The 14,764-nt window shown below is 33.1% G+C and overlaps 1 protein-coding gene across 2 annotated transcripts in view; it reads left to right on the top strand.

The window, feature by feature from the left end:
* Positions 1-517: 517 nt before the first annotated feature.
* LOC128158981 (uncharacterized) overlaps positions 518-14,764 on the top strand; it is a 52,129-nt gene continuing 37,882 nt past the window's right edge. For both annotated transcript variants that reach the window (XM_052822004.1, XM_052822003.1), the window contains exons 1-3: positions 518-736; positions 9,259-9,442; positions 10,234-10,344. In XM_052822004.1, coding sequence (XP_052677964.1) covers positions 659-736; positions 9,259-9,442; positions 10,234-10,344 — 373 coding nt within the window. In that variant the 5' untranslated portion in view covers positions 518-658. The remainder of the gene's footprint in view (positions 737-9,258; positions 9,443-10,233; positions 10,345-14,764) is intronic.

The raw sequence follows: 14,764 nt of genomic DNA, 5'->3' as shown, positions 1-14,764 counted from the left end.
TCACAAACTGCAAGCACTGTAGAGAAGACATTGACGTGAATGTGTTGTGTACACATGTTCTTGGGCCTAATCAAATTTTCATTTATAATTAATGCGTACGCTATTTTTCACGCACAGTTGACGCTTTCAAGTGTAAAACAAATGAAAGAGGAAGGCTGTAGTCAGTGCTATTTCCCGTAGACATTATGTGTATATTTAGACTACATCAGGGTCATGACTTAAGGTTCATTGTAATTACTGAAGAATCTAAAACCTAAACATTATAATGTGAATGGATGTTCTTAATTTTTTTACTAACGCGCACTTAAGATAGTGATCATTCGCAGAATGGTTATTGTTGCGTAAGGAAACATTGTGGATACACCCCGGGTTTATTTAAAGCACAAGCTGCAAAAACCAATACAGGATGCCGACCAAGTCACAAGCGAGGTTCAAAGGACCGTGAAATTCCTAAGCTTCGTTTAAAAAAAACAGCGTGGGGTGTGACACTACAGTTGTTTGCTAAACCGGGAGATCACAAAAAAACATGAGGGTACGTGATCGATTCAGAGGCTGGGACGTTACGGAATTTGTGCCCCACGCTTCTTGCGTGCTCGGAACGATCGAAAATTGACGATCTGTTGAATTTTTGGACTAAAGGGGTTATGATTATTTAGAAATGACTTCTTCAAAAAGTATGGAATTTCGAAAGGTGTGCTCGTTTCTTTGGATTTTATGCCTTGCGACAGCATCCCAGGTAAGTTTGGTTGTTTACCTGAATAATCGATAATTATTAATGAATGATAAGTTACATTCCCAGTTTTCCAGTCACAAACTTCAAGCACTGTATAGAAGCATTGACGTGAATGTGTTGTGTACACATGTTCTTGGGCCTAATCAAATTTTCATTTATAATTAATGCGTACGCTATTTTTCACGCACAATTGACGCTTTCAAGTGTAAAACAAATGAAAGAGGAAGGCTGTAGTCAGTGTTATTTTCCCGTAGACATTATGTGTATATTTAGACTACAGCAGGGTCACGGCTTGAGGTTCATTGTATTTACTGAAGAATTTAAAACCAAAACATTATAATGTGAATGAATGGGCAACCAGTTGGAACACAGTTTAGGGCGATGCATTGTTCCTGTTAAGGACTAGAGCACTGTTAAAGGCAAAAAACTCCATTCTCTCTCTCTCTCTCTCTCTCTCTCTCTCTCTCTCTCTCTCTCTCTCTCATGTGTATGGTCAAAGAAATTTAAGATTTTAGCTACAACACTAACTGAAAACTTGTGGAACATTTTAGTTCCAAGACATATGTTACATATGTTCATCAAGATTCCTAAAAATACACCCTAATTTTTTTTTATCTATTTCATTTATTTTTAATATTATCCCTTGTCTATTTCCATAGAATTGATACCTGAATTAACCTTGGATTCCATGTTTTTATCATATTTCTTCACAGGTAGCGAACATAAAACTCACCAATAAAGTTGTGTTTCAGAATAAATGAAAACATGACTTTTGATTCACTATATAAAAAGTGTTGCTTTTCTTAACCTAAAGTTTAGATCTATAGAAATTCAGTATCTAACTTCTCAAAAGCTTTGATACCTTACCACTTGGAAATCATTTAGTGATGCAAATTGACAAATGCCAATGAAAAGACATCATTGGAACCCAAGGGTTTCCTATTCTTTTCGATGACGATGATGGGTAGAACTCAAATGTGTATACAAATCATACATTTACATGAATATTTATATGTGATATGATAGAAATAATTGAAAAATATAGGTCATTTTTGTGCCGCACAAAACGGGCGAAAAGGATTTTATACCCTTCGAAAATTAATTGGGGGGAGGGGTAAAATAAAAATCACCTTGTCCGTCTGTCTGTGCAAAATTCGTGTCCGGTCTATATCTTTTTGATGGAGAAATATTGGAAGTCCTTACTTCATAAAAATATTACTTATTACCTGACGAAGCGTCATGACCTTAACCCAAGGCCATTAGGACAAAGGACAAGGTCACTGGCAGGAAAAGTGCAAAATTTGTTTCCGGTCCACTTTTGAATTTCTTACTTCACACAAAGATTGCTTATGACCTGAAAGTGTATAATGATTTGTTCCCTAGATCATTTAAGGAGAAACATTGGGAGTTCCTATTTCATATAAATAAAAGATTCCTTGTGACCGATGATGTGTCATGTCAAAAATGGTTAATATTTTATTTTCCGTGCTCGGAACGATCGAAAATTGACGATCTGTTAATTTTGTGGACTAAACGGGTTATGATTATTTAGAAATGACTTCTTCAAAAAGTATTGAATTTCGAAAATTGTGCTCGTTTCTTTGGATTTTATGCCTTGCGACAGCATCCCAGTTAAGTTTGGTTGTTTACCTGAATAATCGTGTCCGGTCTATATCTTTCTGATGGAGAAACATTGGAAGTTCTTACTTCATAAAAATATTACTTATTACCTGACGAAGCGTATGACCTGAGAGTGTATAATGATTTGTCCCCTAAGTCATTTAAGGAGAAACATTGGGAGTTTCTATTTCATATAAATAAAAGATTCCTTATGACCGATGATGTGTCATGAGCTTGATCCAGGGATAGTTGCGCATGTTCAAAGTCATATTAAAAATTGCTTAATTCCTGTCTGTCATATCTTGTATTAATGGAAATGAGTAAAAGCTAAAGTTTGACATAAAAATTGCTTGTGACCTGTAAATATACCCTGTCTTGTCAGACTCACTATAAAAAAAGAAGCATCAAATATTCTCTAATAGAGAAATACGTGAGTTATGATTTTTTTCTTAGCGGGGGTATCATTTGTGAGCTTGCTAACAGTACCTTTTAAATGGTCCAGTGGGAGCGCTGCCCCCGCAGCTAAACCTCGCAACCAAAATTCACCTTAAGTTAACGTTTAGAAAATTGATTTTTCGGGCACCCCCTACCGCCACACACACACTTTTATTATAATTAAATTAATTATATACATGTACATATATGATGTTATTTTTAAAGTTATCCTTAACGTGAAGTAAATTAAACGAAGAACTTGCCTGGTATAAAAATAATACTTTGAAATTGAGTCTCGTTTTGGATTTTTTGAACTTATTATTATCATATTGATAATCCAGTCTCATTAAAACCATTTCCCTTCCCCTTACACTTGTCAGGGGTCTGATAGACCTGTATCAAAAACAGATCATTTCCACTTGACCTCCACATTTGCATACAATCTAAATATATTTCTAATTACCGAATATATGCCTTTATCTGTTTAATGAGTGGTGCACCTTTTCAATACTCAGTCTAGAGGTTACATAGAAAACAGGCATGAATTAATTTGTTTGTCTCCATTTTAAGAGTTCCAATCACTTTTCTAAAGCTCTAATTGGTAAGAAAAAATGGTTGTGTAAAGATGACCTTTTATTAATACATGGTCTGTCAGGCTCTGACAAGTGTAAGAAGGAGGTGGTTTTAATCAGACTGATGGACAATCCTTTCGCGACACGAAGTTGCGACGGAAGACCTACTCGTTGCTTTGCAACGAGCTCGGCTCTAATTAGTGTTATTTTTTTGTTTCAATGCACACAGGAAGAGTTTCTGTCTGTCTATGGAGATGTGGGAAAGGAGTTTGTTTTAAATAAAATATGTATACTAGCCACCTTGCTTTTTGTTTATCTATGAAAAAATATACACATACATGTAAAACCTATCTTGAAAGTGAACAAATATGGGGAAAATATTTTTTATCAGAATCTTATACCTTCTCAATATCAGGTCATGTACTCTATTATGATCTCTTAGTTTTTTTGCGAATATGATATGTTTTATAGTCCTTTTTTAAAGATTTCAGGCAGGGAGGTGGTCGTCATTACAACATTGCAATTGATCTACTCCAGACTGAAACTTAAATAATGCATCTATGAAACTCCTCGACAAGTTTGTGTATGGGCTATGGTAATCAGATGACCGTTCAGATCAGGCCTCTTATATATACATGTAGTTATCTAAATAAAAGCCATCGAATAGTATTTTGTTAACATAGGTTTGATTATTATGCCTGCAGATTAAGCATTCAGATCTAACATAGGAATGGATGCCAGTTCTATAAGAAAATGAACAAAAACATCTTTTACAATCAATCAACTGTGACTTAGAACCCTCCGTTTAAAAATATTGGGTTTTCTGCTCTCTGGTTCTGTCGGTTAGCATTTAGTTCTAAATTTAAATGTCCATTGAATATTACAATTAGCAAGACGATCCAAGGTCAATCGACTTATATTGCATGGGTATGTAAAACATAATTTTTTTCATTACTTTTAGCATTTAATTGTTATGTATCCTGAATTTTGTATTATCGACATTTAAGTTGAACTGTTGGGTACTAAATCTCATTATAAAAACACAGTAACGCAACTTAACGTAACACAAACAACTTGAATATTTTATACTTAAAATTTGTTTATAACATGACGCCATCTTTTTAAGATATCACAATAATTTTTCTGAAAGAACAATTACGCCATCTCACATTTAGTTTTTGAATCTATATTTTTATGAATAACATTACTCAGCTGGAATTTTTGCACCTGTACATGTCGATATGGTATTATCTTATCTTATTATTGATGAGGTTTACTATCGTGTAAATTTTAATCAGTGAAGGGCATGAGCAGTTATACAATATAAAACCAAATACATCATGAATGCTCATAAATTCAAAATAGAATAATTCTATGTTATATGTTTGACTCGACTTAGGATTTCATTTGAAGTATAGAGAAATGTTTAAATTTTTAAAAAATACCAAAAAAAACAACAAAAACAGACATTAAATGATTGTGCGATATATTTGCCCTTCAAGTATTCAGTACTGATTGAGATGGCGAACTGCAATCTAAGAACATGATCTGGAAAATGTCAAATTGGTTTTAAAACAGCGATGGTCAATCAAATATGTTTTGTTGTTTCCGCTACCAATTCGATTGAACTATAAAGAATGCATTAAATTGTTTATCGTATAACTTTTGTTATAAGTTTGTCTCTGCTTGCAAGACATGTAAATAGTTACTTTCATTTATTCAAAACTTAATCAATGCAATACCAATGTTCTAATTAAAACATTGACACGCGTTTATACATTACAGCGTGAGAAACGACAAACAAGTAATTGAGTATGGGGTCTCAGTTGTTACACATACTTGTGATCAGCCATACTTCTGTATTGGTTACAGAAACTTTGGTATGTAATAAACAATGAACACCATTAATCCAACACAAGACACAGGTTAGAATGTCTAGTATTATCATAGAACAGCATTTCTGTATACATATTCTAGAAATTTCACTTCTGTTATATGGTAAGCGTGGGCATTGATAATTTTAATTGTTACAGTGTACTTTTTTCTACTGGGTGTGATCAAGAGTAAATCATTTTCAAAATTGTTTTCCCATACAGTATCTGATGCGGTTATTTAGTGACCATTATCCTTGAATGGACTAAACACTAAAGTTCTGTGATATAGTTGTGTATGCTATTTTGACCGAGGCTTGTAAATAAGTCAGAATTAATTTAACTGAATTAACTTCTTTGACATATTGCGATTGTAATTATCAAGAACACCAGCAGGCATGCTTATGAAGGTATCTTAAGACTAAGACATATCTTAAGATGAACTTAAGCAACGTCTTATTCTTAAGTCAGTCCATTGATGATGTCTCAACTTAAGAGCCTTCTTAAGAATTATCTTAAATTTAAGACAAACAAGGGCTTGACTTAAGACATATCTTTGTTTAATACAAAACAAAAATGGCTGATGCCTTATGGTTTTTTCAACTAAGGAGACGTAGACGGCGAGACAGAATATTCAGACAGAATATTCAGAGACCGAGACAATCCGTTAGACTACGAGACAGAAGAAGCTATTGTTAGCAAGTATAGGCTGCCGAGACATATATATAGAAATTTTCATAAGCATGCCTACACGTTTCGATGTCGTTCCATAAACAGTTTTTTGTTTACAGAATCATTTATTCCCCACGATATTAATTATATATTTTTTAGAAAATGAATGATAAACTTCGGATAAGAAAATACAGATACGTTTTTTTTTCTCGGTAAATTATGTTTTCATTACGATACCTAATAGGTGTGTTTCAGCACAAGTCGGTTAGTTTGTGCACATAGAAAAAGTAGTGACCTAGATTATTCATGCGCTACTTTGACCTCTTGACCCATAATGATATTATGCAGATATAAAAGCGGATTGGGCAAACGGTGTTATATGATAGAAAACATTTTCAAGTGTAAATATTACAAGATATTTTAGTAATCACGACAGAAGTACATGGTGAATAAATTTTTAATGAAGATTTTGAACTTTACAGATTATATAGAATTGCAAAGCCAAAACTGATACGGGTTGAAATATAAAGAAAAGATACTCATCTTTGCTTTAGTTGAGAATACGACATAATATTGTTTGATGACAGTATATGCCACACACAAACCTGACTTTGTGTTTCATGCTAAGACAAATTTAAACGATCGGTGATACAATGTGCAATTGATGTTGTTGTTTATTATTTAAGTAATGTTGAAAGCTTTCCGTTAATTTCTTAACACAATTTTATAGAAAGTTAAAGAATAAAATTCAAAGGTTTTCTTTGTTAAGTCAAAATTTTGTTTCAAGTAGAGTAGTGTTTTTTTAAATTTTTTTAAATCATCAAGGTGAAATTATCCATTAGATGTAATTTATATGATTCAGTATCATTTATTTTTAGCAATAATAGAAATTGCTAACGTTCAAATTAGAGTATTATAATCTAATAAATAAAACATGTTTTATTGCGCATGCACTATTAAAATATCCACATTTATGTAATTTAACAAGATGTACATATGTACTGGTAAAATACCGTGTTCATTTTCTTTATTAATTATGAACTTGATCATACATTGGTATCGAGTCAAGATTTCAAAATAAGAAACATAACGAGACCAAACAGACAATGTAGCTCATCTGAGCAACAATGACAATAACTGATCAAATTAATACAAAACAACTAGACAATTTGGTAGAGTAGACCTAAAAAGATCGTTCAAAATTCTATATATAAAAACATTAAGCCCATTTGTTGTTTCAGGTGATGAGAAGATTTTACAACCCAAAACATGGTCTCACTTTTACAACGGACTTTGAAAAATTATGCAAGTTGAAAAAAAAATCTCATATTTTAATGTAAAACCCATTGTGGCTCCATCCTATCCTTGCGGATCATGATTTATTCAAATTTGACTCCACACTACCTGCGGTTGCATCTTAACAAGTTTCAGATTTTTTCACGGGATTAATTGTAAAAAAAAATTTTTAATGAATGTCATTATTTTTCAATGAATCCCCATTATGTCCTTTTTAGATAAAAGATAACCCCATTTTCTCATATAAAAAGAACCCCATGCATTTTCTAAGCCTTGGGATGCTTGGTGCCAATATTTGTTGAAATTTGATGAACTAAAATATGTACAGATTTGACAGACGGGCAGATAGATGGATAGACTGACAAACGGACTTCCTTTTAAAAACTACATGGCCTATTGTTTTCTATTGGTGTGAAGCATCGCTGAGATGAGAGAAAACTACAGCGTGAAATTTATAACTTCACCAACCCGGGGTTTAATGAGCGGGACCAAATATCAGAGAGAGAGAGAGAGAGAGAGAGAGAGAGAGAGAGAGAGAGTCTCGATAATTCAACAATCTTCGTCTCTTCTCCCAAACATGTTGGTGAAAAGCTAATGCATGGATGTCATGTTAATTACGTCCTCTACTAAAATAGTGAAATTCGTAGCCTCTATTATCAGGGGTTCAGACCTAAGAGCGGGTCAATATGACCAAATAGTGAATATGTATTAAATTAAATCTTATTATTTAATCAGGGGTGTAACCTGTTTATCTTTACAAAAAGAGGAGGCAAAAGGCAACTTCAAGTTGACTACTATTTTATAATAACTAAAACTTTTTATTGTAAAACATTCCAAATAAAATTCCACAATTTATATATAATAAAATGTATAATAAATAACAATAAATATTGATTACAAGAATCTCTGAAAATAAAATATTATATTGATTTGAACCCCTGAATCATTTATATTTACTTTCATAAAAGGGCGCAAGTGTCTTGATCTTTATGACTTCTTACCTGTACAAAAAGAGGAGACAAAAGATAGCTTTCAGTTGACAACTGGAGAGCTCCTTCCCCCACACCTCCTTTTTATACGCACTGACACTGTACCGCAAATTCCTAACCTTATTAGTAAATGTGGTCAAATCAAAACCGATGATCTGACGAACCGTAGTCAGCAGTGGCATTTTATTTATATTTCAGACCCTGCGTCGAGAGGCTCATCATTGGCCTCATCACTCATTTCTCCTCGAACGCATGCAATAATACACAGTTTATATAGCGAATGCAATTAACCAATTTCTGTAGAAATTCCGTTATAATAATATATTGATAAACTTAATGCATGGTTATGATATTCATGAAGCCTTCTTCTAAAATGGTAATATAAATGACCCCTGTGTCGAAGGTTCAGGTCCTAGGGCGGGGCCAATATATCCATACACTAGTCGTGAAAATGTGTTATGTACCAATGTACTACAATACTGTTCTTTAATTGTGAATTTCACTATGTGAAGGCTTTTTATTGGGGGAGAGGTGATAAATATAGCCGTGAAATGAGCATGTGATTTTTTATCACTTAGGTTATCATTTAAATGAAACAATTTTTTTGTCTATTGCACACCCCCCTTTATAAATGAATGTGATTCTAACATTAAATTTGTATTAGGGTTTAAACTTCAAAATGAAGCTATAAATGAAAAAACGTGACCATCTGACAGGTCGATCTAACGGCTTTGGTGCTAAGGTGACCATCAAGGCCTGGGAGTCTTTGTTTTGCTTTTTCTCCGTTGGACAAACAGTATTACACCATGTGGCTAGTATTGTTATTGTTCTGAATGGAGTACTATATGTAAGTGAACATATAAAGGATCATACTTGCAGTGAATATGACTTGCTTTTGAATGACTCTACAGCTCATTATCAACCCAAAAACTTAATATCTTCTACAACGATCAATGATGTAAAAAAAATTATACAGGAACAAACTGAACTCTTCTTGTTCGATTAACTTGAAATAAATCATTTATCTTGTTCGATTAACTTGAAATAAATCATTTATCTTTTATTTCTAGATGTATTCCTACCGATTTAAAGTATATCCTGTGGACGAATGTCCCATGAACAAAACAGAGTTTGAGAAAGCCGCAAGAAGAAGAAATTGTACGGGGGACACACGTTACCTTTGTGCTCCTGATAAAAATTTGACTTCACTGATAGAATTCTGCACTGACCAAAAAAATGCTCTTTTCGAAAATGGTATATTTGCGATCAGCTTAATAATGTTCCATAAGTAAAAGATTTTAAATTTCATTTTAATTCTATTGAATTGATAGAGAAAATGCAAAAATTCTTATAATTTTCTCGCAGGCGATTCGAATCTGAAAGATAAGCATATAAGCCTTTACATAGATTTTTAAATTTCTTACACTGAGTATCAATTTTGGGGAAATAGAGAGGATTTTTAGTTGTACGTTTATTTTGTGTGATTTTTAAGTGCTTCAAATTAGTATTCAAATGTACTTAACATCGAGAAAAGCTTGAAACATATTTCAGGTGCGTAATAGATTTAGAATCAAAATTAAAGTTCGTAGCCTCAACGTGAGGGTGCCATTGTAAGGTATTTTTTAACATAGAGTTAATATACATACATTACTGAAACTCTTTTTTCCTGAATGGACAATTTGTCGTACAAATCAAGTTCTACATTATTAATGTTAGCAAGCATTAGCTAGGAGATTTCCCTGATTGTATGGTTTTTAGATTTCAAACAGAGATTTCTTATATTATCAACCGACATCTATAGATCCACAAGTCGGCACAATTACACTTAAGTAACTGTTTAAAGGCAGCTACATGTATGAAGAACTTTATAAGAAGTAAATAAAGAACCACTATCATCATTTAAATAGTGAAATTTTATGCCAAACAATTATGATCACGTTTTTGCTTATTAATATGTAGTTAATGATGTAAACTAGCTTAAACTAATATGATATACTGTTTCTTTTTTGTTTAACTTGTGTGACAGTTTCTTGATTTTTTGATAGATAATTGTATAAAACTGGAGGGTTCCGGGTACTTGAATCACTATAAATGCGTTGATAAATTCATCAGTGGTTGTCCAACGACGTATTATACTGACGAAGAGATTTATAAATGTAAGTACAAGATTGCTACGCAATAATTTTTTTTAAAACCATAAATGTTTAATAGCAATTTTATAATAAATGTTTTGAGATATGTAACAACTGTTATTATTATACTTTCATATTAAATACTGAAATGTAATTGGTTTAGACGCAGTTGATAATCCGTTCTATTAACTTTAGCGTTAGTAACACACTTGGCAACGGGTAACACAACGAATTTCGTGCGTTTCATGCGTGTAAATTATGCGCGTACGTAGAATTCACATCATTTCTATTTAAAAGCAGTAATAATTTCTCTAATATTAAGACAATCAGTATAATAAGATAAATATTATATATAAATATTGCCTGTTTGGGAGGATAACAGTTGAAATTGACACCCCTCGAAACACGCGAAGCGTCGGTTGACAGGTTTTCGACGGGTGTCAATTTCAACTGTTTCCCTCCCAAACAGGCACTGTTTATATAATGTTACACCACCACTTAATGATTGTTAAAAATAAGCATTGTAATTGCAACCACCAATGAATTCCAACCGGATCTGTAATTCGCCGCTTCATGATAGAATTGTATCATCAAACGTTATATTATGATGCACAGCAGCCCTCGTAATAATCAATTAAACAAACAACCAGCTGTAATACGAGCTTATTATCATAAAAACTAGCAGTTTCAGCTTTTAATGAGTCTTTTATAAAAAAAAAACACACACAGATCATTTGCTGAACATTAGTAATGTCAATTTAAACTATTACATTTACTGTCTTTTGTACAACCTGCAAATAACAAAAAGAAAGAAAGATCGTCGGCAAAAGATGGCTGCATACGATATAAGGTCCTTTTGCAGATCCACGCGTGGTGAAGTCACAGCTTTTAATCAACCCAGACATTGAAAAGTCCACAAACACTAAAATGACATAATTTTTCAATAGAACACGTTGTTGAGGATTGGTGGTGTCGTGAAATTGCTTTTTATGCCCCCTCCCCATTTCAAAGAAGGGAGGGCATATTGCTTTCTGTCGGTCTGTCGTTCGGTTAGTCTACCAACAGTTTCCGTTAATTGTTTTCATAGAGGATGCACATTTTGAAATAATATTTAATATACAGGTTATTCATTATAATATCTGAGTCAAGCTCGATTTTTGGTAAAATCGAGCAATTTTCGACAGAGTTATGCCCCTTGGACGTAAAAAAAATTCCAATTATTTGCAGTTCCGTTCATCTTCGCAGAGGATGCACATATTGAAAAGACATTTAATATACATGTTTATCATAATATTATCTAGGCCAAGTTGATTTTGGGTAAAATCAAGCAGTTTTCGACGGAGTTATGCCCCTTGGACGTAAAATTCAACAATTTGCAGTTTCCGTTCATTTTCTTCACAAATGGCTTGACTTTGATCCGTGCGTGCACGGGTTGACATTGTATATGATATTGGACATTTACGAAAAATATACATCAACACAACATATTGTTGACATTCACATAACCAAGCTTTAAGCATACAATGATGCTATCAATTTCACTACACTCTGCTTAGTTAGAATAATCTAACAGTGTCTCGGGACAGGCCATCGCAGTTATAATGCTTCTTATATACCCGTAATGCAGCAACATATTGCAGAATCGCTCCGAAACGATTTTGGGGGAAATTAATGAAGCTGCATTGAAAATAAGAGTCAAATTATTCATATCAACCCATTTGGAGGCTGTAAATATCTTTAATCTAAAAATTAAATTCATATTAAGAAGGAGTCAACACTTTTTCTTCAACGCTTTTTACTTGCTTTAAATTTACACACCATGTTAATAATCGAAACTCTCGGGATTTTTCATATTAAATGCACTGAGTTAGATTTTTCTTCCGTCTTCCGTATTTCCTTTGATAAACAGAATAAATGACATATTTTCAATGAAAATGTTCTTGTATTTGTAATATCGTTTCTGAGTTTATCCATGCAAAAGCGATATTGTTCGTCAGCCCGCGGGCTGAGTAATTAAGTTAGGATGTAACTGCAAATGCGCTGGCGTAAATTAGAATTCTGGGAAGGAATGTTACTGTCCGTGTTATAGAAATTCGAATAAGTTATGAAACTGATCAGTTTCTTGATCAAACTGCGAATCACCAGTCACGCTTCTGTAATGGACATTTCGCTAGCCAAAGGTTAACGATCCACTCTGCTACAGCGGATCGTAACCCTTGGCTAGCAAAGATGGTAATATAAGACTTTCCACGGTTATCGTCTGCAGCTTTGGGGCCCCATACGTTTATTTTTGAGAGGATATGACAGTGGTTTTCGGACATATATTTCTGAGAGCAGTCTTTGCAAAGTTACAATTTAAAAATACAACATGCACAGTTGCTGTATATTACTTTAAAAAAGTAAATACCACTACACGCTTGTCTCCTCACATACAGTTATAAAATAAGTATGCATCCGCCCGTTATGATTGTTCTGGACACTATATAAAAATAATGTAATTCAACAGATAGACTTTTTGAATGAAAATTAATATTCCGCTGGCTGACTTTTTTAGCATTTTAAAATGCTAACCTTGTGGAAATATAAACTAAGAACCTCCCTAATTTAGCGTGATGTAATGCGCATGCGCAAGATTGTAAAATCCAAAAAATCCAGATGATTTCGGGATATTTTGAAGGAATGTTCGTTGATTATTAACTATCGAAGCTTGATAGAGAAAAAATAATAAAAAAAAACAAATTGGTAATCTTTAAGTACTAATGGTGTTTAAAATGTATTAAACAAAAGACAGTACTCTTCCGATTTCTCGGTATTAAAGCCCAAAAATTCGAGTCTATTATTTTAATATAGTAGTATTTATGCATATATTGAGTTGAAATTTAGTATACAGGTTTATAATAATGATATCAAGGAAAAGTGAAATTGTGGCTACAACGAAGCGTTTTTTGACAGAGTTATGTCCCTAAGACTTAGAAAAATTCAACTACTTGCAGTTTCCGTTTATTTTATTCGCAGATCTTTCCAAGGGAGGGGGCATACGTGTTTTACAAACTTCTCTTGTTTTTAAAGGTATTTTGTCAAAATTTGTAGAATTAAAAATATACTTAATGTACCAAAAGTATCACAAGTATCACTGTAGACATGTTATAATTATGAATGGTTATACATGACTCTAAATACATGATAATTCAAATATTTGAAAATTACGCTACGGTATAAAAATAATTAAGTCTGAATTGTAGTTATTCACTTTTTAATTGCAAATTACACCAAGTGAAAAAAGATCTCATTAATAGTTTAAAACGTGTTCATATCCAATTAAGCATATAGATACAACTAAGTTGGTCTAATAAATATAATTAAGAAAAAAGACACCAAAAATAATTAAAACACAGAAAAGACATTCTTTTTCATACTAAAAAAGATATCACACATGATTTTTTTTAGATGGAATATACTATATAATAAAAGGTGAAATTTAAAGTTGTTTCATATAAAATGACGAGGAATTCGAGTTCACCTCGTCATCAGTCAGGTACTAAGTGAAAAATCCCTTTTTTTGGAAGTTTGAGTTTTAGTCATCTGATAAAGATTAGTATGTCATACATAAAATTGACCACACAAAATGCAATTAAATTAATTATACAAATTTATCATTAAACGGCAATTTACATGTAGGACAAGCTGTTGAAAATTTCAACTTTAAGTGCAACATTTCACTCAACTGGTGGTTGAAATTGCAACGCTTAATGATATATCATGAAGCGGCGTTAAGTCATTAGCGGTTGTAACATGGCTAGAGTTTGTATTCCTCTTGGTTCAAAGTCAAAATCAACGTAAAGTACGTTATAAATCACTACTGGCCACTCCTGGCCTTCATCAGGCAGTCTTTAGGTGGCAGGGGACAGGTTTAATTGTAGCCAAGGGATGCATGTCTTTGGAACTCTGTAACTAGAATTTCCTCTGTTTCCATTCAGCATAAATACCTTTAATTCACTCTTTATCACCAATTTCTGAAGAAAATGACTAGTCAAAATCTGTAAAATTCTCTACATACTGGTTTTATGAAATTTTGACCCTTTCATATTTTGCTAATTTTTCATGATTTTTCAGCTTTTTAAACCTCCCCCAGCTAATTCCCTGCAGAGGGTTGACCTTCCGTACCGTGTGCATGTTGCACTATCACATGTCAGAAAGTTACCGGTGTATAGTTTACAATATCCCATTCACCTTCTTTTCGTGTTATTTTACCTCCCGTATGTAACTTGCATTTTCACTGTGTAAAGTCAACACAACAGTCATAGCCGCATGTACCTAACATATGGGGCCTACATATTGCATGACAATTTCAACAAGAGACGCCCCTCTAACTAATGATAATCATTCATCAAAGTACTGAAAAACTGACGGGAGTTGATTTTGTCGATGTTAATTTATTTTAAAA

Source organism: Crassostrea angulata, chromosome 8 (assembly GCF_025612915.1).
Source record: "Crassostrea angulata isolate pt1a10 chromosome 8, ASM2561291v2, whole genome shotgun sequence".
In the NCBI taxonomy this organism is placed as follows: Eukaryota; Metazoa; Mollusca; class Bivalvia; order Ostreida; family Ostreidae; genus Magallana; species Magallana angulata.
Note: the sequence above shows the minus strand (reverse complement) of the source record. Positions and strands in the feature narration are given on the sequence as shown.